Here is a 22,102-nt window from a genome sequence, read left to right on the forward strand (position 1 = left end):
AGGAGACATGGGTTCAATCCCTAGTCAGGGAACTAGGACCCCACATGCCATGCAGTGTGGCAAAATTTATTTTTAATAATTTTTTTAAAAAACACAAGGGGAGAAGGGAGGTATGGAGATAGTAACATGGAAACATATATTACCTTATGTAAAATAGATAGCCAATGGGAATTTGCTGTGTGACTCGGGACTCAAACCGGGGCTCAATAACCACTAGAGAGGTGTGGAAGGGATGTTCAGGTGGGAGGCGACATGAGTGAACCTACGGCTGATTCATGTTGATGTTTAGTAGAAACTAATGCAATACTGCAAGGTAATTATCCTTTAATTGAAAAAAAAAAACACAAGATAGTGAAAATACAGCCACAGATTAGGAGAAACTTTGCAAAACATATACACAACAAAACATATCTGGAATAGGTAAAGAACTCATCATAATAAGATAACCGAATTTTTAAAAAGCAAAGATTTTTAACAGATACCTCACTGAAAAAGAGATACGAGAATGGCAGATATGCATGTGAAAAGATGCTCAAAATCGGTAGTCATGAGGGAAGCGCTGACAAAAACCACAGCAAGAAATCACTGCACATCTATTAGAATGGTTAAAATTAAAGAGACTGATCATACCAGGTGTGGAGCAACTGAACTCACACTGTTGGCGGGAATGGAAAATGTAGCTGCTAGGAGTTGTACCACTTTAGAAAACAGTTGAGCAGTTTCAAGATAAACATACACCTACCATCTGACCCAGCCATTCTTTTCTGAGGTATTTACTCAGAAGAAATGCATACATGCCAAAAGAAAACATATATATACACACAAAGATGTCTACACAAATGTTCATAACAGCTCTATTTGTAAAAGCCAAAAATTACAGAGAGCCCAAATGCCCATCAACCAAGGGATAAATTGTGTTAATGGAATACTCTGCAATAAAAAGGGATGGTCTATTGATACAATATAGATTAATTTCTGAATGAAAAAGCTGACCAAAAGCACACATTTATACATAATGTTAGAAACTGCAGACTAATCTAGACAAAGCAGGTCAGCAGCTGCCAGGGAGTGGGCTCCAGGAAAGCGCTGGAGAAGAGGATTATGTATGGGCATGAGGAAGTGGGTACAGTATGTTCATAGTCTTGATTGTGCTGATGGCTTCTCTGTATGCACACACATCATCTGTTATATCCAACTACCTCTTTTTGGAAAGCAAATTTTGTTTTTTGGTAAAATTGGATTTAGGGGAAGTGAAATTACAATGAAATGATAGTCTCTTGTCACTCTTTTCAGAACTCAGGACATTTATGCTGACACATTTTAAAATGTCACACATTAGAAATTCTGTTAAACTATTTGGTTTGGGGTAACAAGATATAGGTCAGTTTTTAAAAGTCAGTGTTCAAGAGGATTTATCCATGTGCAACCTCGCTTGTTAACATGATTTCAAAGAAGTCGATTTAGAGAAAAGTTGAGCTGTCCAAGGTGAGAGATGTTTCCTGGAAGAGCGTCTATTCCATCTCCTCTGTCTCCAGGAACTCTTTGTTTTAACTCAGTAACCTCTCCCTCTACTACTGAACTCTTCTAATACTTTGTACCCCCCAAAATGCTTGCATTTATTCACTACTTTGCACCAACCCTGATAAAAAGAGTAAGACTCCTCTGACCTTCAAAAGATGATCGTTCAGGACTAATGTAAATTAGTCCTGTATGTTGTAATGAGAGTTTTAAAGCAGGCAGGTGCCAGGTACAGTGGTGGCGCAGAGGACTTTTGCTCAGAGGATTTCCAGAAGCCAAGGGAAGCTGGTGTGACTGGAGCAGAGGGAATTCTGAGAGAGAAAACCAGACAAGTGTTTGGTCTGGATCACAAAGAACTTTTTTAAACCAGCAACAGGAAGTCATTGAAAGATTCCAAATAGAGTAACATTGTGTAATTATGTAAAGATTCCTCCCAATATAAGCTCTGTGAAAGTGAAACTCTGTCTCCTTCATGATTATAGTTCCAGTGCCTGATACATAATCACATTCCATTTGTTAAGAGAAATGCTGGTGAGGTTTGCATTCTTGAAAGATCACCGACAGCACTGTGAGTTGAACATATTAGAACTGGAATCAGAAGACCAATCCAGAGATCCTGGGACTGGACTACAGAAGAGACCAAGAGGGCAAAGCAGTAGCAATGCAGACAGGAAAGAGATATGAACACACAGCATTTGAGGACTGATTGGAACAAAAGGTGATATGGAAAAATGGGGAGGGGAAAGAATCAGGAATGATTTTCAGGTACTAGCTTCATTAGGTCATCTGAAAGACATTGACTACAAGATACATATATAAGACATGGATCCTTGCCATTTATGGACTTCTCAGGTGGTTCAATGATAAAGAATCCTCCTGCCAATGCAAGGAGATGCAGGAGATCCGGGTCCAATCCCTGGGTGGAGAAGATCCCCTGGAGAAGGAAATGGCAATCCACTCCATTATTCTTGCCTGGAGAATCCCATAGACAGAGAAGCCTGGTAGGCTACAGGCCATAGGGTTACAAAGAGTCAGACATAACTGAGCATGCAATGCACCTGCCATTTACAGAGTATTAGTGAAAACATGGTCAAACCAACTATTATGATACTGTATAAAAGGTACCACATAGGATATAGGCACACACAAGAGCTCAGAACAGGGATAGGGACTTCTTCATTAGTTGAAGAGGAGGGAACACTTCCTGGAGAGGTGATCTCTCAGTTTTGATGAACAGTATGAGTTGTCTTATGAAGGTCAAATTTGGGATATGCCAAATATTGAGTGGAGTTATCAGATAGGAAATGTAACAAATCTAATATCCAAATCACACAAGGCTTTAGTGGCAAAGCCAACCCCACAACTTGAATTCTGACTTCCAGGCACTGATCTTTTCATTTTATGCTGCTTGCTATTAATCACATGCTCAATATGTAGGGAAAGCCTAATGAAATAATTATTAGTAATTCAACATTACTAAATATTGCCAGGTACTGTTCTGTATGCTAAGGATTTGAACAAATCTATACAGTCATTTGGGAAAGTTTATTAATACATTCCAGTAAGGAATTAATCTGGCTTCCCAGGTGGTGCTAGTGGTAAAGAAACCTCCTCCCAATGCAGGAGACATAAGAAACGTGGGTTTGATCCCTGGGTTGGGAAGATCCCCTGGAGGAGAGCATGGCAACCCACTCCAGTATTCTTGCCTGCAGAATCCCATGGACAGGCTACCATCCATAGGGTCGCAGAGTCAGATATGACTGAAAAGGACAGCACACACACAAGCAATTCATTCCGGTAGAGTTGAATCATGATCCTCCAAAACTCAAATCCATCCAGAACCAAAAACATTATTTGGAAATATAGTCATTGCCAATATAGTTAAGGATATCTACTCGAAATTACCTTGGATTAGAGGGGGACCTAAATTCATTGATCAGTGTTTTATAAGAGGAGAGGTCACAAAGAGACACAGAAAGAAGAAGGCCATGTAAAGACAGAGGCAGAAATTGGAGTTAGGTTGTCACAAGCTAAGGAACACCAGGAGCTTCCAGACGCTGAAAGAAGCAAGAAAGGACTTGCCACTAGAGGCTTCAGAAAGAGCAGGGCCCTGCTGACACCTTGGGCTCAGCTTTCTGGCCACAAGGACAATGAGAATAAATTTTTGTTTTAAGTCACCAAGTTTGTGGTAATTTGCTACAAAATAGGAAATGAACACAACTGCATATTTTTCTGAATTAGTAATACATTAATTAACTCAAAAATCAAGACTAGGAACTTCCCTAGTGGTCCAGCAGCTAAGACTCTGTGCTTCTAATGCAGGGGGCCCAGGTTTGATCCCCGGTCTGGGAATTAGATCCCACAGGCCACAACCAAGACCAGGTACAGTCAAGTAAACAAATATTTTAAAAAATCAAGACCAAAATTGCATACAATAAAATACAATTGTATACAATACAATACATCCCACTCTTACCACCATTTGCCTAGCCCCTTTCCCACTCAAACATGTAACCTCTGAGTTTTCTGTATATTTTTCCAGAGTTCTGTAATGCAAGTACATGAAAAAATAAAAACAAAACATGTTTCTCTACACAGACATACATTTTCTTTCAAAAAAAAAAAAAAAAAACAGAAAAACTGGTTTGCATATTCTTTTTCACTTCCTGAGACCATGATTTGTTTCCCCAGCTAGGCTACAATTTCTTAAGAACACTATTTCCAATACAAGACTGTGGACTGTACATGCAGAGACATCTGACAAATGATATCCAAATCCTTCACTTGAGCACCTGGTCCTTGTGGGCAGTTTCATTTCCTTCCCTCCCATTGCCCCTTGGACATGGACTCGCCAAGGTCACCAATGGTCTCTGTAGCAACACAATTTAGTGGGCTCTTATAAGTCCCTATGCTGCTGGACTTCTGGACAGCAAATGACACTAACTGCTCTTTGAAACATTTCCTTTCTAGGTCTTCCATAACATTACACCCTCCTGCTTTCCTCCCTCCTTAGCTATTCCTTTTCTACACTTAGGGCTCTGCCAAATCCGCTTCCCAGTTTCTTCTTTTCCCCCAAGATGATTATATTCACTTTCGTGGTTTCAGTTCCCTTTTTTAATGCCAACAACTCCCCATTCTACAGCCAAACAGCATATCTATCCATCCATCCACCTCAACACTGAATATCTCATAGATATTTCACATTCAACCAGTATCTGCAAAGCATAAATTCTTTGTCTTTTTCTCTTCCCCGAAGTTTCTCCTCCCAATTATTCCCCACCTCAGTGAATATCCTTCCTGCCACAGTGGCTACCTAGGGCAGAAACCCAGAAGTCTGACCCTAACACTTCTCTCTCTCTCATTCCCCACTCTCCCACCAAGTTTGGCTGAGTGTCCCTACTTGGTGGCTTAGATGGTAAAGAATTTGCCTACAACACTGGAGACATGGGGTTCAAGTCCTGGGTCTAGAAGATCTCCTGAAGAAGGGAATGGCTACCCACGCCAATATTCTTGCCTGGAGGATTCCATGGACAGAGGAGCCTGACAGGCTACAGTGCATGGGTCACAAAGAGTGGGACACTTTCATATTTTCAGTCTCACTTGCTAATTATCTCTCAAAATGGTCTCTCTCTATCACTAAGTTATGATACTAGTCCAAACACTGTCACCTCTCCCAGGATTCCTCTGACAGTAATGGCTCTCTGCTTTGGCCAAACTGATCATTCTAAAACACAAATCTGAGTCTGTCTCACCTCCTTGTAAAATCTTTTTATAGCTCCCCATTGCCTGTAAAAAGCATACCTTCCTAGGGCTTCCTTGGTGGTCTAATGGTTAAGACTCCATGCTTCCAATGTAGGGGACTTGGGTTCAATCCCTCACCTGGGAACTAAGGTCCTACATGCCTGTGGTGCCCAGGAGAAGATTAAAAAAAAAAAAAAAGCACACCTTCCTTAATCTGGTTTCAGGGTACAAGACCTGCTCTTATCCTGCTCCTTCAGATTCCCCCACCACTATACTGGGCTTTTCACCTCCCTCAATTTTATGCTTCCTCTTCAGGGCCAGAACACTTACATCTAGTAACAAGGTGTCTGGACTTTCTAGTTGTGCTGTACTATCTTCATGACTCACTTTCCCCGTGTGTAAAATAGGGATAATAATGCCTACATCAAAGTTTGCTGAATTAAATTTCTTAACATATGCAAAGCACTTCCAAGAGTGCCCACCTGGCAGTAAGTGCTATGTAAATAATAACTCATTTTCACACACGTGGTCGGTATTGAGAGATGCAATGAGAATTTCTGTGGGGGAGGAGAAAGATACTAAATTACCGTAAGCAAATATGATAAAAAGACAATACAAATACAAAGTAAAAGTAGAAAACAAAAAGAACATAGAACCTCAGTGATCCTTACTCAAAACAAATCTCCAGAAGCTTAAGAATCCATCACAATGAGTGGGAAGGGGAGATGATCCTCCATACGGCAGGTGGCGCTGCAGCACTCCCTAGCTTTAGGGGGATAACCCAGGGATGCTACGATGCGCAACGAAGGTCACGTGCCCCTCATTTACCGCCCAGCGTTCACGCCTCGTCGCTCCACGTGACTGGCATTCTCATGGATGATTGGTCTACGTGAGGCACGTGAGCAGGGCGGGCCGTGGCGGGGCGGGGCGGGGGCGGAGGGGTGGGGCTGGGGGCGGAGCTGGAGGGGGGTGGTTCGGTGCGGGGGCCGTTGGCTCCAGACAAATAAACATGGAGTCCATCTTCCACGAAAAAGTGAGTGTCCACGTTCGGTGGGGAGCTGTCCGCGGCGTGGTGGCGGGCGTGGGGCACGGCAACACCGCCTCCAGGGGAGCTAGGTGGGGCCCGAGAGGCCCCCATCCAGATCTCGCCGGCGGGAGGAGCTTCCCCGCGAGGGGAGCTTCACCGATGTCCCCATTGCACCCCAAGGCCCGTGCCCGAGGATCCGGAGGAGACCCGGTCCGGGGATATTTAGGAAACCGGGAGGGGATAAGGGCCGGGCCGGGGGCGCCTCCGGGCACGAGAGAGGGGATGGCTTCAGCGCTTCCCCTCCACTTTCCGTGGGATTTCTTCTCCTGTCTCCCTCTCTCCGTCTCCCCACATCCTAGCTAATCACCTCTTGGACATCTCCCTCTATCCTTCCCAACTTCACCCGACTCTGCCAGTCCTGGTCCTTGGAAGAATTAACTTTTCCTTCTCTGGTCTCCTCAGTTCTCTATTGGAATCTCCCATACCCTTAGATCCTTGTCCTGCACTGGGTCCGTAAGCCTCTCGAGGCTGGGACCTTGGCTCGTCCTATGGAGGGCGTGACACTTCAGCGAAGTGAAGTAGGAAACCCGGTGCGCCTCTGCACTGGGAAGTCGTCACAAGAGTTTCTGTTACGAGATGTTTGGGTTTCGTTTCTGTCGGTAGTGGCATCTTTCCGGATCAGGAGGCCAGCTTTCTTGTTAGGTATTAAGGATGGGCAGGAATAATGTTGTTGCTGTCTGCCTAGCCCATTGTGCTTTGATTCTTCCATGACTATGCACTTGAAGATTAATGTTTGTGGCATGTGGATAAACTCGTCTTTTTTCGCATACAATTACCATTTCATTTGAGTGTAAATGAAACCTTTCTCAGGTCGGCTTAAACACGTATCTTATTTCATAATAGTTTCATGTTTGGAACGAGTTGCTGCTGAGGCTGTTATTTAGTAGGAGCATAGAGGTTTTGTTTTGTTAAATACTTATATATCCATTTTAAAATGCACACACACAGCAATCAAAGCGATAAGAGACAAAGGAAGTGCAGTATAAATTCAAACAAATTGTTATGGAATGCTTTTCTTTATAGAAAACATTTCAGAAAGTTTTTGTTTTGTTTTGGTGGATGAGGAAGGACTCAGTGTTGGTTATCACTAATCTTTTCAGTTGACTGACATATATGAATCTCGGACAAGAAATTTAGTTGCTTGGCTAAGGAGATTGGATGAAAAGAACCTTGAGTGGACATATTTTTATGACTAATTTCAGAAGCTTTGGTGTAGGACCAGATGTTTCCCACTGAAAACTTAAAATTTTTCCACGTCACTTTTTGAGGACCATGCAGTGTATTTAAAAAACAAACAAACAAAACCAATATTGATTGGTACCTAGTCTGGATAGATTGCCGTGGCAGTAACTGCTTAATTATGATATCAGAAGAAGTTGGACACTAGCCTAATGAAAATCTACTAAACTTAGAGAAGTCACCCTGAATTATCAGCCTGAATATAGATTTAAAGACTCTTCAAGAACACATTTACCCTCATCACCTTACATGTACTTAGCGAATGAAGGCTCTTCAAGTTCATCAGGCATAGTTCAGAGGTAGGGAAAGCACCTATAAACCATAGGACCTGTTGCCCATCTTCTACAGAGGCCATTTTGGGGATGTTTGAGCTCAATATGACATTTTCCAGAGCACTCCCTTCCACTGCTCCTCATATAGAGCCAGAGAACCAACTGTGGCCGATAAGAATCTGTGCATGTTGGGATGTCTACCTGCAGAGAACTTTGTAGTCACTTCCTCTTGGAGTTCTGATTTCCCCATTTTCAGAGTTGTCACTTTGAGTGCCCTTCAGTAAGTTGAAATGTAAACTCAAGAGTTGTTTATTGATATGTCCCCAGTATCTGGCACATAGTAGGTGCTCAATAAAAATCTAAATAAATCAAGAGTGTTCCTTGATCATCTAAGATGATATGGTGCTGTTTATCTAAACAGTTTTTCTGTAAATATTTTAGACTTTCCAAGTCATTTATGTTCTCACATATTCGTGTGTGTGTGTGTGTGTGTGTGTGTCTGTATCTATATGCTTTCCCAACCATCTAAAAATGTGAAAATCATTTCATAGCTACTGGCGAAGAGTGAATATGGCCCAAGGGCTAGAGTTTGCCAGTCCCTAACTAAAACCCTAATGCTACATGGCCACCTAATACTGGTTTTTTGTTGTTGTTTGGATTTTTTTTGGCAGGGGGGTGGTGTCTGGTACCTGCTTTCTGTCTTTATCACTTCTATTGCTGACTGCTCTCAGTGAGGTTATTTTTGTGCCATCTGAATTGATACTTTTATGAATTTACAACTGAGAATGATAACCGAACTTGTTGGGATTGTATTTAAAATTAGTGAAAATACTGGGAAGATGTTGAGCTTTGACTTTATGACATTCATGATGTTTTTGTTGTGTGTGTGAGCGAGAGGCTGCTCTTTCCTAACCATCTTCAGGCTATTTGAGGTTTAAGAATCACCAAGTTCCAAATAAGTGGCTTAAGGAAGTGTTAATAGTACAAACTCTGCCTGGGTTTGAATACCACCTCTGCTGTTTGTAGTATCCAGTCACTGAATTAGGTAGCTCTTGAAGTGAAATAGCGTATCTTAACAGAGACTTTTTTGTTATTTGAAGTTTTTATTAAGAATAACACATGTAGGGGCACAGCTCAATGAATTCTCATGAAATGGACACATGTGTAAATAATATTAACATCAAGTAATAGAACATTTACCTGCATCCTATAAGCCCTCTATGTCCTCTTCCAGGATGCCAAGGCTCCCTCCACCCCTGCAAGGGTAACCTCTATCCTGATTTCTAACATCATTGGTTAATCAGTTTTGTCTGTTTTGAGATTTTGTAAGTGGAATCATATAGAGTATACTCTTTTGAGTCAGTCTGGTGTTTAACACTGATTGAGTTACCCATTTTGTTGCAGGTAGTTGTGGTTAACTCATTGTTATATAGTATTGTTATGTTATGTAGTTAACTCCTTGTTACATAGTATGTTGTTATATAGTATTTCTTTGTGGCTATAACACAATTTAGCCATTCTCCTGGGAGGAGCCTTTGAGTAGACTCAATGTTACATAGTATGTTGTTATATAGTATTTCTTTGTGAATGTAACACAATTTAGCCATTCTCCTGGGAGGAGCCTTTGAGTAGACTCAATGTTACATAGTATGTTGTTATATAGTATTTCTTTGTGAATGTAACACAATTTAGCCATTCTCCTGGGAGGAGCCTTTGAGTAATTTGCAGTTTGGTGGCCAATATAATAGGGCCTCCTTGATGGCTCAGATGGTAAAGAATCTGCCTGCAAAGCATGTAGACCCCGGTTCAATCCCTGGGTCAGGAAGATCCCCTGGAGGAGGAAATGGCAACCCACTCCAGTATTCTTGCCTGGAGAATTCCACAGACTGAGGAGCCTGGAGGCTACAATCCATGGGCTTACAAAGAATCCCGTTGCACCTGAGCAACTCATCGTTACACATACACAGTATGTTGTTGTATAGTATTTCTTTGTGAATATAGCACATTTTAGCCATTCTACTGTGAGGAGCATTTGGGTAGTTGTCTTTTGATGTACATCTGTATGCATTTCTGTTGCTTATGCTTTGTAGCTAATGGTGGAATTGCTAGATCATAGGGATAGTAGATGTTAAGTTGTAGTAGATACTCCAGATAGTTTTCCAAAGTGGTTATACTAATTTATACTTTTGTCAGTAGTATGGAATAGTTTTGATGTCTCTAATCCTCTCCAACATTTTAGTCATTCTGGAGCGTGTAGTAATAACATACTGTTAACATTAATATGCATTCTTCTCATAGTTAAAATGAAGGTGAGCCCCCTTTTGTGTTTTTTTAATCCATGGCTATCCTCTTGTGAGTACTTGCTTGTCTTGCCCATTTTTCAGTAGAATATAAGTAGGACATCTGTTCAGTTCAGTTCAGTCGCTCAGTTGTGTCCAACTCTTTGTGACCCCATGGACTGCAGCACACCAGGCCTCCCTGTCCATCATCAACTCCCGGAGCTTGCTCAAACTCATGTCCATTGAGTCGGTGATGCCATCCAACCATATCATCCTCTGTCGTCCCCTTCTCCTCACGCCTTCAATCTTTCCCAGCATCAGGGTCTTTCCCTCCAACCTACATATTATTCGGCGGGAGGTGCTTTCTGGTAGTAGAAATACAATAGAAGGAAAAAGAGGTGCAGACAAGTCCTCTCTCACCATCGTAGCTATGATTTGAGGGGTAGATAGTGCCTTCTTTAAGTTCAAACTGTTTATTCAGTACCAAAATAAGAAGATAAACTCGTCTCAGCCCCCTACCTCAGTGCTGCATTCCTGAATTTTGTTCCCAGAAAATTAAATCAGGAAAAAGATGTGTCTTGCATAGTGTTGGTCTTTGGGGTCAGATCTGTTGTGGACATAGCTCAGAATAAATTGCAGGATGTCAGACAGGCTGGGTTAAAGAATAGACTTTTCTAGGGAAATGGATAACTTAGAGCATCAGGGTTTTTAGCAGGAGAAGGTATTCTCCCAACTGTCATTATCCCTTGGAGTCCAACCTGGCGCTGGGTGCACGGGGAGGGACCTCATCCACCCATGAGTCTCCCTTCTTATAGGGAAACAGGAGAGCAGCATTGTTGAGGGGAGAAGGGTGATACTCAGGCTACTTAGTTGAAGGTAGCCTGGGTTTAGGTTTGTGTGCCATTTGTGTGAGAAAGCCTGTTGCCAGTGCCCAAAGACCCTGGGGCTTGTGGAAAGTTGTATTCTTCCCACCCTCATAGCAGGAAGCCAGTGATCCCATGGAGACCCGAGCTTGGATGCAGTCTCGTTGCTGCCTTGTCTAGAAGTGAGCTCCAAGCATAATTTTCTGGACAGTTTTGCTCATTGCACCACAGTGTGTGCCTTATCTTTCTTTAAGAGAACCTCATTTTTTGTAGCTACAAGTCTCCTTAAACTTGGAATAGAATTTGTCGTACTGTGTCAGTTCTTGAGATTCATCTGTTCATGGATTTGAAATTCCATGAACGAACATTTAAATGTACTCATTAAATGGAGTACATAAACATCCCATGAACGAACATTTAAATCTTATTGAAAGAACAAATGTTCTTTTCAGCATTAGTAATTTACCATGGAATCTCCAAAAGTGAATTTGTTTTAGCTACTGAAAATGAGGGAGGCTAAATGTTTATTGTAATTTTTAGTAAAATATAAGATTTGATATAGATGATGTTTGTTTAATATAAATCATTGTTTTTGACCATATAATTGATCACATAATTGTAGTTACATTAGTGGTAAAATTATAAAATAAATGTTAGCAAGTGGAAACACCCATACCTGGGTTATTCATGGTTTCTAAAGCTAAAACTGTTTGGTTTGGCTGTGTTAAGAAGTTAATGATTACATATCTCTTTGGAGAAGATATTGTACAAATCTGTTTTACAAATCACATTTGAATTTTTTCTTTTGGAAATATTAGCAAGAAGGCTCACTTTGTGCTCAGCATTGCTTGAATAACCTACTGCAAGGAGAATACTTCAGCCCTGTGGAATTATCTTCAATTGCACATCAGCTAGATGAGGAAGAGAGGATGAGAATGGCAGAAGGAGGAGTTACTAGTGAAGACTATCGCACATTTTTGCAGGTACCGATTTTAAATTCACTAAATCATGCTTCTTAAAAAGTGGGTACTGTTTAGAAAGGGATGAGCTGCTCTTCCAATGGGGATCTGACTTGTTAATTATAACTCAGCTCTCAGCTTTGTAGATGGGAATGCACAAGATGTTATTTTAAATACACACACTAATGACACTTTACACTTCTCTCCCCACCCTTAATCCCCACCCCAACCACCTCTCCAAATTCAACAGCAGCCTTCTGGAAATATGGATGACAGTGGCTTTTTCTCTATTCAAGTAAGTAGTCACAAGCATGTGGTAAGTGTTGTTTATATCCCAGGCACTGAGCTCAAGATGTGCTTTTCACAGACGTTCATAGTCACTTTATTGATGTGACCGTCAGAAGTTCCTCCAGTACATTGAGCATAAGAGTATACAATTATCCTTTAGAATACTAGTTTTCTATATAGATAAACATGAAAATTAGGACAGTAGATTCTTCATTTTAGAGAAGGCCTTCCTTTTTCAAAGGAGGTTGGTAATTTGAATCTGTGTGCTAATAACTGTAATTCCAGTAAGTCACAGTATTTGAAAGGCTTCCCTCATGGATCAGTGGTAGAGAATCCGCCTGCCAATGAAGGAGACGCAGGTTTGCTCCCTGGGTCAGGAAGATCTCCTGGAGAAGGAAATGACAACCCACTCCAGTATTCTTGCCTGGGAAATCCCATGGACAGAAGGGAACCCTTTGCTAACCTTGCACTTAAATCAGCCTACCAGATTGGATTCCTTCATTATGGTCTGTGGCTTTCGTCTTTTCCCTTTTTTTGAACTTATCGCTCCCCTTGAATTCTGTGGGTGAATATATATATGATACCCGGGAGACTGATTCTTTCATCTGTGGATCTTTCATTCCATTCCTAACACCTATGAGGTGTATCCAGAGTTCTTTAGAACCTCTCTTGGGGGACCTGCAGATATCTCTGCATGTGTTCCCCTGTTCCATCCTCCTGGACTCCTCGGTCACCAGCATTTCCAGCCAGGGCTTCACTGTGGATGGTTACAGGTAACAGCTGCTATTACCTGCTGTTACAGGTAACGGGCCCAGAGCAGGGGCCTGAATGGGCTCAGCGCTTGCCATTTCCTGTTTGTGCAGTGGGCACAGATCATTCACTTTTTGTCTATACTCATGCCTACTTCACTTGCTGCTTTGTTGGATACCTTGGAGGGTAGGTGGTGAATTTTCAAAAATGTTCCTTTTTTTTCCTCCTCAGTTTGAAATAATCAAGTGTATCTTTTGGTTTCCTACAAATCACAAACCCACGATAAAAGAAGTTTAGACTTGATGAAAACTTCAGTTTAAATCCTCAGAAATAACTCATTTTAGTAGACGTAAAATTATCATTATTCCGTATAGTAAGTTGACTGTCAGCTTTCTAAAGCAGGACTCAGCAGCCAAATGAATGCAATGGACTTGCTTTAAGAGTAGCACTAATTGGATAGAATATACATCTAGATTTTGGAGGCAGTTCTATCTAGGAATTGTATGGTTCTCATACAATTCCAGAAACTTGGTGTAAAAGGTACTCTTTTGAATGTTATGTCTATATTGTTATTTATGGATATTTGATGCATATAGTGATATATCCACATGCACACACACACACATACACACATGCATGTGCACTTTAAAACCCGTAGCCTACTGGGGAAATTTATCTATGAACTAAAATAGATAGAGTTAGAGTTAGAGTTTCTACAACTCTAACATGCCTTAACACTACTTATTTGGAATTTTTAAAAAAAAAATTTTTTTTTTAACAGGTTATAAGCAATGCCTTGAAAGTTTGGGGTTTAGAACTAATCCTGTTTAACAGTCCAGAGTACCAGAGGCTCAGGATTGATCCCATGTAAGATTATTTTGCTTTTCCTGTATTTGACTTTTAAATTTATACTTTCTTAAAGGGGAAGAATAAGCCTGGCCTGCTTTTGTTGTGATAGTCCCCATTTTACCCCCTCAGGTGTTCCTGGTTTGCCTTTCGGGGCTGTCTGTGAACATCTGTCCCCGAGCCTCCCTGACCCCCCCACGTGTGGCAGCGCAGAGCCGATCCTTGAATGGGGTGTTGTGCTATTGCTTTTGTATGGCATCACCAATCTCCACAGAGATTTATACTGTTTTGTAATTCTTAAAAAATCAGTGATTCTTAAAACTGTAAATATAATCCTGAGTCATCATAGGTCTTGTATAGTATTTTCTAATTGACAAACTAAATGAATATGATTCTAATATTTCAGGTTAATATGCATATGTGCTTTTTCCTGTTTCTAGAAATGAAAGATCATTTATATGCAACTATAAAGAACACTGGTTTACAGTTAGAAAATTAGGAAAACAGGTAATGCTTCCCCTCCTTGCCTGTCTTTTTTCTCATTCTGTACCTCATTTGCAACTAAAGTGTAAGGGATTGGTGCCTTAAAGATGAAGAAACTCACCAGTAATGTGTATTTGTGGCCTGGTTACAACCTAGATAGATAGGACGTAAGTAAAATTCTCTATTTAAGACAAGACAGCCATATTTAGACACAAGTAAGTTTTTATGTGACAAAGATGTTCTGTCAGCTAACTTCTATTTTTCTTAAGTTTGTGTTAAGCATAGCAGTGTCACAAAGCCCGAAATAGTGTCCAGTATGAATAAAATTTTCAGCCATGTTTGTTTTAGCTTAACAAGGTTATTCACATTCCAAAATGCCATGTAATACATGTGTCTACATAAATCATTTCTATTAAAAAAAAATGGAATGTGTCTTGAGCAAGATTTTTATAAGATCAAGAAAAGTACCAAAAGTGTTATTTTTAAAAATAATTACCAGTGGTCTTTGTATACCCAATACCATTTTTGAGACAATTTTTAATGTCCTTTTTCTCAGAATTTTGACTCTTTGAAAGAGGGTTATTGAAAACAGATGAATGTAATGAAAAAGAATGAATTATTGATACATGCAACAGCATGGATGAATCTCAAATTAATTATGCTGAGTGAAAGAAACTAGACACAAAGTACTATATACCATAGAAAAGGAAAGAAGAATGTGAAGTTGCTCAGTTGTATCCGATTCTTTGCGACCCCATGGACTGTAGCCTGCCAAGCTCCTCCCTCCATGAGATTCTCCAGGCAAGAATACTGGAGTGGGTTGCAGTTTCCTTCTCCAGGGGATCTCCCAACACAAGGATCAAACCTGAGTCTCCCACACTGCAGGCAGACTCTTTAACATCTGAGCCACCAGGGGCTCATTATAGTGTTCCATTTATATAAAAGCATAGAAAATGTAAACTGATCTATAATGACAGTGATTGCCTGGATGAGGGAGGCAAGGGACAATGGATAAGGAGGATTACAAGGGGCCCGGGAAACTTGGCAGTGACAAAAATGTTCACTCTCTTGGTGGTGGTGATGGTTTCATGGGTATATACCTATGTTAAAACTTCAAATTGTACACTTAATATATGTGCAGTCTATTACATTTCAAGTACACTTAAATAGAGCTGTTGCTGATTTTTTTTTTAAATAAGCCAGTATGAAACAGAAAAGGAAATCAGGAAAGAGTACATTGAGTTAAATCAATACAAGATAATTCTAAAACAAAAGCCCTACTATTTTAAGTTTGCTGCTTAGAAGCAGCTTCATTTTAAATGGTCCCTCCTGGGTGGCAAAGAGCAAGTAAGTAAGTGTGGTTTGGTACAGGAGAGACCCACCCAGGTAGGAATCAACTCTGGGAAAAACCAAGGCAGGATTCTCCCAAGTGTGTTTAACCTAGGGGTTTTATTTAAATATTTTAAAATATGATCAGCTGTTCTTCACTTTCAAGATCTGAAGTCTTAGAGTCTGGAATTCCTTTGTATTGATTTGCATGTAAACTTACATTATTATTTTGAGAAATTTTGTAAATTTTAGTTCTTCAAAATTGAATTTACACATTTCACATTATCTTTGACAAACTCAGCTTCCCTGGTAGCTCAGATGATAAAGAATCTACCTGCCATGCAAGAGACCTGGGTTCGATCCCTGGGTTGGGAACCGCTGGAGAAGGGAATGGCAGTGCTGGAAATGTCAAATTATGGCTTATCATCTTTGGTCCTAATTTATATTTTTGATTAAAATTGTATTTTTCACTATAGACTCTTGTCTGAGGCCTCTGTATAAAGAAAAAGATGAGAAAAATAGTTATCATCTCTGGTAAAATTCACAAAAAGCATTTGGTGATGATGCTGACAATAACTTCTGAAACTGCTCTATCTTGTGGGTTAAATTAGGATGTCCATGAAATAGTGAACAAATGATGTTAATTACATGCAGCAGTGGTTTAGTGATCTTTTAAAAACGAGTTGGTAGTTAAAAATTCTCTTCCTGGAATGTCTAGCTTTCTCACAATTAAAATACTTTGACCAAAATTATCAGCAGTGGGAAAGCTTCATAGTTGTCATTTTTCTTCCACATCAATATAATGTGATTAGGGTTTTGTTGGACTATTCCTTTGAAAAAGATTTAATTATGGCTACAATAAGGATACTTTAAAATACTATCAGTTTCTTTTCTTTTTTGAAGGGGGGATTTAAAGTTTATGACTTACAGCAGGCTTTAAAAACATTTAATAGTGATAAAATTGCAGCATTTTATTTCAGTTTTTAAAAATTGTATGATTTGGAGAAGGAAATGGCAACCCACTCCAGTGGTCTTGCCTGGAGAATCCCAGGGACGGGGGAGCCTGGTGGGCTGCCGACTCTGGGGGCGCACAGAGTCGGACACGACTGAGGCGACCTAGCAGCAGCAGCAGCATGATTTAATTACTTTTAAAAAGTCTTAATTTGACAGCATCGAAACATGTATATTATCTAGGGTGAAACAGATCACCAGCCCAGGTTGGGTGCATGAGACAAGTGCTCGGGCCTGGTGCACTGGGAAGACCCAGAGGGATCGGGTGGAGAGGGAGGTGGGAGGGGGGACCGGGATGGGGAATACATGTAAATCCATGGCTAATTCATTTCAATGTATGACAAAAACCACTGCAATGATGTAAAGTAATTAGCCTCCAACTAATAAAAATAAATGGAAAAAAAAAGTCTTAATTTGACATGTTTTCAGTGTTTAAACAGCCTTACTAAGTTTAGATGGGTTATATCAATTCATAGCATGTGAAACTTATTACTTAGAATATGCACTAACTTAAATATTGACAATTTGTTTTTCAGTGGTTCAACTTGAATTCTCTTTTGACGGGTCCAGAATTAATATCAGACACATACCTTGCGCTTTTCTTGGCTCAGTTACAACAGGAAGGTAAGTAAAGACTGAACACTTTATATCTTTTGAAGTAGCTAAATGAAACTGTCTCACTAGAAGTGAGTATAGCAACTGTGTAGCAACTGTCTCAGTAGAAGTGAGTGTGGCTAAATAAAACCTTCTCTTTAGAAGTAAGCATAGCTAAATAAAACCATCTCTTTAGAAGTAAGTGTAACAATAGTGCTTTTGTGACAGAGGCAGGAAGATAATCTTTGTTTTACATGGTGAGCTTTAAGCTGTGATTTGAATCATCCTGCTCTTTCACTTTTCACCTTCATGCATTGGAGAAGGAAATGGCAACCCACTCCAGTGTTCTTGCCTGGACAATCCCAGGGATGGGGGAGCCTGGTGGTCTGCCATCTATGGGGTTGCACAGAGTCGGACACCACTGAAGCGACTTAGCAGCAGCAGCTCTCTTGGCATTCTTGCTGACACCTGGCCCTCCCCTGATGAGGCTGATTCCTTTGCAGACCCTATGTTATGGCTTTTTTGTCTTCCAGACCCCACATACCACAGAGCCAAGGGGAAGCTTAGGTATTGTTGTTCATCCTTACCCCTTCTGGGTCACTCTTCTTCCCTAAAAACTACAGCTCCTTTGAAATATGTATCACTAGAGTAAAGTCTGCCCCTTGCTCTTTTGCAATCTTTTGAAGTCTGATCTTCCTTCTTTTCCACTGAAGATTTAAGATCTGACTCCCTATCATGGCTCTACTTCAACTCTTTTCATCATTCTTGGTGACTTCTACATCAAAAATCAGCCCAATCCAATCTCTTGCTTCTTACTTTCAAAGATCGTTTTTTTCACTCTTGCTTGCCATTACTAATAACTGTACCACCTTCAAAATCTAATTATAAGCGTCCTATTCTTAGACTATTGTCTCCTATCTTTATACCATATTCTCTCTGGTTTTTTCCTTTGTAACAATTCTTTAAACCATATTACAAGCCTAAACATTCCCCTTAGGTCCTTACTTCCTATATTACCCCACCTGTTTTCTGTAGTCATCATTATAATTCATTATCATTCAGTGATTATCGCTATAACACACTGTTGCGCTTCTCAGCTCCTTTCTCTTTCGCCCTCCATCATACTTTCATGATAAAAACCCCAACCCTGGTTAAAATCCAGTCTTGGACTTGTCCATTCCTCCTCCATCAGAGCATTTGAGCATGGTTAAAGATACAACATAAAATATGATCAATTTTGCTTTAAGTTTAGGATCACAAATTTCAAACGAGCCTTCAGTGCTACTTGATATCCCTACCACATTCTTGCAGTAAGCTCACCTACCACTTCCTAGGATGACGATTACACAGTTTCTCCCTTCAGACCTCTCACCATCCCCTCCCGCTTCCTGACTCCTAGCTTATGGCTGTCCTTTATATTCTACTATGGAAACAGGAGCAATTAAAAGAGAACATCCTCATTCTTCTATCAGCAGATCATCACCCAGCTTCTCTCTCTCCTGTGCTTTCAGCCTATGAGAGCAGGTGAGCTGTTCCCTGCTCTTAACCACGTCCAGTGTCTCCACTCTGGGGCTAGATCTCAGCTCCTCCCACGTACTCAGGATCTTAACTTCTGCTTTTGTTGCTGTACTCTCCTATGTGGTTTCCCACTTTTATCTTATTATTCTTACTGTAGAGAAATAAGCTCTTTCTCTCCATTGATTAAAAAGAAAAAGCTTTTAATGCCAGGAAGCTCCAGCTGTCTCCCATTTTTACTTTCTCCTTATAATCATCTCTAGTGTATTGTCTCCTATGCACGAACTCATTCCAGTTACACTGGAATCACTGAAAACCCTCTTCCCCGTGTCTCCAATGACCTCCAATTTGCCAATGCCAGTATTCAGTTCTCAGTCTTCCTTTGACATCATCTTTTTTGAGAGTGTAGTTTAGTATACACTCCTTTAAAGAGAATGAAACAAAATTTTGTTATTAAAAGTTTCAAACAAGTATAAAAGTATAGAAAACAATGTGATGGACCCTCATGTACCTTTCATCAAACCTCAACAAATATCTCATGGCCAGTCTTATTTTACCTATACCCTACCCACTTCTGTTTCCAATTTATTCTAAGAAAATACTCATTATCTTATCATCTTTGTAGATTTTTTAAATTAAAATCTTTAAAAGCAAAGACTCTTTAAAAATATACATGTAGCCACTATACTCGAATGACATATAAACATTTAATTACAATTCTTTAATAGCACCAACTAGTCAACTCAAATTTCTCATTGCCTGTTTTTGTTTTTGTTTTGTTTTTTTAAGAGTAGTGATAGCTTAGGTGAACAGTATGTTCTATTTTTTATCTCCAAAGAAGAGAATTTAGCATCAGGACTAGAGACGACGCTTCAGGCACTCAGAGCTTCCTATGGCAAAAGTTTTATGACAGTGGAAAAGGGCTAGGGAAAGCTTCTGACGTGGACAGCAGGAGAGGGCAGAGTGCCCCACTCACTAGTCTTCAGTCAGCTCAGTCGCTCAGTTGTGTCCGACTCTGCGACCCCCTGGACCGCAGCACGCCAGGCCTCCCTGTCCATCACCAACTCCTGGAGCTTGCTCAAACTCATGTCCATCGAGTCGGTGATGCCATCCAACCATCTCATCCTCTGTTGTCCCCTTCTCCTCCTGCCTTCAATCTTTCCCAGCATCAGGGTCTTTTCCAATCAGTCATTCACATCAGGTGGCCAAAGTATTGGAGTTTCAGCTTCAGCATCAGTCTTTTCAATGATTATTCAGGACTGCTTTCCTTTAGGATTGACTGGTTGGATCTCTTTGCAGTCCAAGGGACTCTAAAGAGCCTTCTCCAACACCACAGTTCAAAAGCATCAATTCTTTGGTGCTTAGCTTTCTTTATAGTCCAACTCTCACATCCATTCATGACTACTGGAAACACTGTAGCTTTGACTAGGTGGACCTTTGTTGGCAAAGTAATGTCTCTGCCTTTTAATATGCTGTCTAGGTTGGTCATAGCTTTTCTTCCAAGGAGCAAGCGTCTTTTAATTTCATGGCTTCAGTCACCATCTGCAGTGATTTTGGAGCCCCCAAAAATAAAGACTATCACTGTTTCCACTGTTCTCCATCTATTTGCCATGAAGTGATGGGACTGGATGCCATGACCTTGGTTTTTTGAATGCTGTTTTAAGTCAGCTTTTTCACTTTCCTCTTTCACTTTCATCAAGAGGCTCTTTTGTTCCTCTTCACTTTCTGCCATAAGAGTGGTGTCATCTGAATATCTGAGGTTATTGATATTTCTCCCAGCAATCTTGATTCCAGCTTGTGCTTCATACAGCCCAGCTTTTCACGTGATGTACTCTGCATATAAGTTAAATAAGTAGGGTGACAATATACAGCCTTGACGTACTCCTTTCCCAATTTGGAACCAGTCTGTTGTTCCATGTCCACTTCTAACTGTTGCTTCTTACTTGCATACAGATTTCTCAGGAATCTGAGAAACCTTGCATACAAGTCAGGTGTTCTGGTATTCCCATCTCTTTAAGAATTTCCCACAGTTTGTTGTGATCCACACAGTCAAAGGCTTTGGCATAGTCAATAAAGCACAAGTAGATGTTTTTCTGGAACTCTCTTGCTTTTTCGATGATCCAGTGGATGTTGGCAATTTGATCCCTGGTTCCTATGCCTTTTCTAAATCCAGTTTGAATATCTGGAAGTTCATGATTCACATACTGTTGAAACCTGGCTTGGAGAATTTTGAACATTACCTTGCTAGCATGTGAGACGAGTGCAAGTGAAACTAAACAAAGTTAGTCTTAGGCAAAATAGAGTGTTGTCATAACAACTCAGCGTTTAAGTGGGGGGGGGGGAATGTCTTATGTGAGTAAGACAAAGGAATATAGGAAAAAATATTTGTCCCTTTCTCCTCCTTGGGAGGAGATTCCTTGTCATCCTACCTAAGAATTAAATTTCTCAGTAGCCTTTTAAAATTTATTAATGTTTTATTTTTGAATGTGCTGGGTCTTCACTGCTACTTACGGGCTTTTGCTGGTTGTGGCGAATGGAGGCTGCTCTCTAGTTAGAGTGCACGCCATTCTCATTGCATGGCTTCCCTTGTTGCAGAGCACAGGCCCCAGGGCACGTGGGCGCAGTAGTGGTGGGCACAGCAGTGGTGGGCACAGCAGTGGTGGGCACAGTAGTGGTGGGCACAGCAGTGGTGGGCACAGGCTCAGGTGCCCCATGGCGTGTGGAATCTTCCTGGACCAGAGACTGAACCTGTGTCCCCCGCATTGACAGGTGAATTCTTTAGTACTGGGCCCCCAGGGAAGTCCTCTAATCTCGATTTTGATTGTTGTTCTTTTTTTTTTTTTTAGTGTAGTTAAACCAGGTTGAAATAAGGGTCATTGATTGCATTGGATTGCTGTGTCTCTAAAACCTATCTATTAGTTTCTTCTCTTTGTTTTTTTTCCTTATTCTTTTGAAGAAAATGGGTCATTTGTTCTGTTTCTCACATTCTAGATTTTACTTGTTGCATCCTTTTTTTTTTTTTTTTCCTCTGAGCCCTTGATGAGCAACAGACTGGTCCTTAGATCTAGAGACTTGATCACATTTAAGTTGATTTTGGGAGGACAGAATACTCTTCATAGATGGTGTGGCACTTAATGTCCAGTTGTCTCTCTTTTTGTGATTTGAGTAGCTGCTAATAATAAATGCCTAGTGTGTTAGTTCATTAATTAGATTTCCATCATTTCTTCATTTATTAGCTGGAGGACTTCTATACAAATAGACTTTCCTTCATCAACTATTTGGTTATCTTGAAGTATATAATTCATGTAGAAAAAGCAGGATAAATATT

General features: G+C 40.5%; 2 protein-coding genes and 1 long non-coding RNA gene across 8 annotated transcripts in view; 1 reads left to right on the top strand and 2 right to left on the bottom strand.

Annotated features, from left to right (window-relative positions):
• The window catches only part of CPSF2 (cleavage and polyadenylation specific factor 2), a 46,414-nt gene extending 40,461 nt beyond the window's left edge, over positions 1 to 5,953 (bottom strand). The window contains exon 1 of the mRNA XM_020875974.2: positions 5,931 to 5,953. The gene's annotated coding sequence lies outside the window, so the exon portion shown is untranslated. The remainder of the gene's footprint in view (positions 1 to 5,930) is intronic.
• LOC139038709 (uncharacterized) overlaps positions 1 to 22,102 on the bottom strand; it is a 448,893-nt gene that overhangs the window by 42,731 nt on the left and 384,060 nt on the right. The gene's annotated exons all lie outside the window — the stretch shown is intronic.
• The window catches only part of ATXN3 (ataxin 3), a 44,734-nt gene continuing 28,839 nt past the window's right edge, over positions 6,208 to 22,102 (top strand). For 2 of the 6 annotated variants that reach the window (XM_070477936.1, XM_020875978.2), the window contains exons 1-6: positions 6,208 to 6,292; positions 11,818 to 11,982; positions 12,209 to 12,253; positions 13,778 to 13,863; positions 14,283 to 14,349; positions 17,202 to 17,289. In XM_070477936.1, the coding sequence (XP_070334037.1) occupies positions 6,269 to 6,292; positions 11,818 to 11,982; positions 12,209 to 12,253; positions 13,778 to 13,863; positions 14,283 to 14,349; positions 17,202 to 17,289 (475 nt within the window). In that variant the 5' untranslated portion in view covers positions 6,208 to 6,268. Of the gene's footprint in view, positions 6,293 to 11,817; positions 11,983 to 12,208; positions 12,254 to 13,777; positions 13,864 to 14,282; positions 14,350 to 17,201; positions 17,290 to 22,102 lie in introns of those variants that run through there. The other 4 variants (XM_070477937.1, XM_070477939.1, XM_070477940.1 and 1 more) reach the window with 4 other exon arrangements.

Source organism: Odocoileus virginianus, chromosome 16 (genome assembly GCF_023699985.2).
Source record: "Odocoileus virginianus isolate 20LAN1187 ecotype Illinois chromosome 16, Ovbor_1.2, whole genome shotgun sequence".
NCBI classification, from domain to species: Eukaryota; Metazoa; Chordata; class Mammalia; order Artiodactyla; family Cervidae; genus Odocoileus; species Odocoileus virginianus.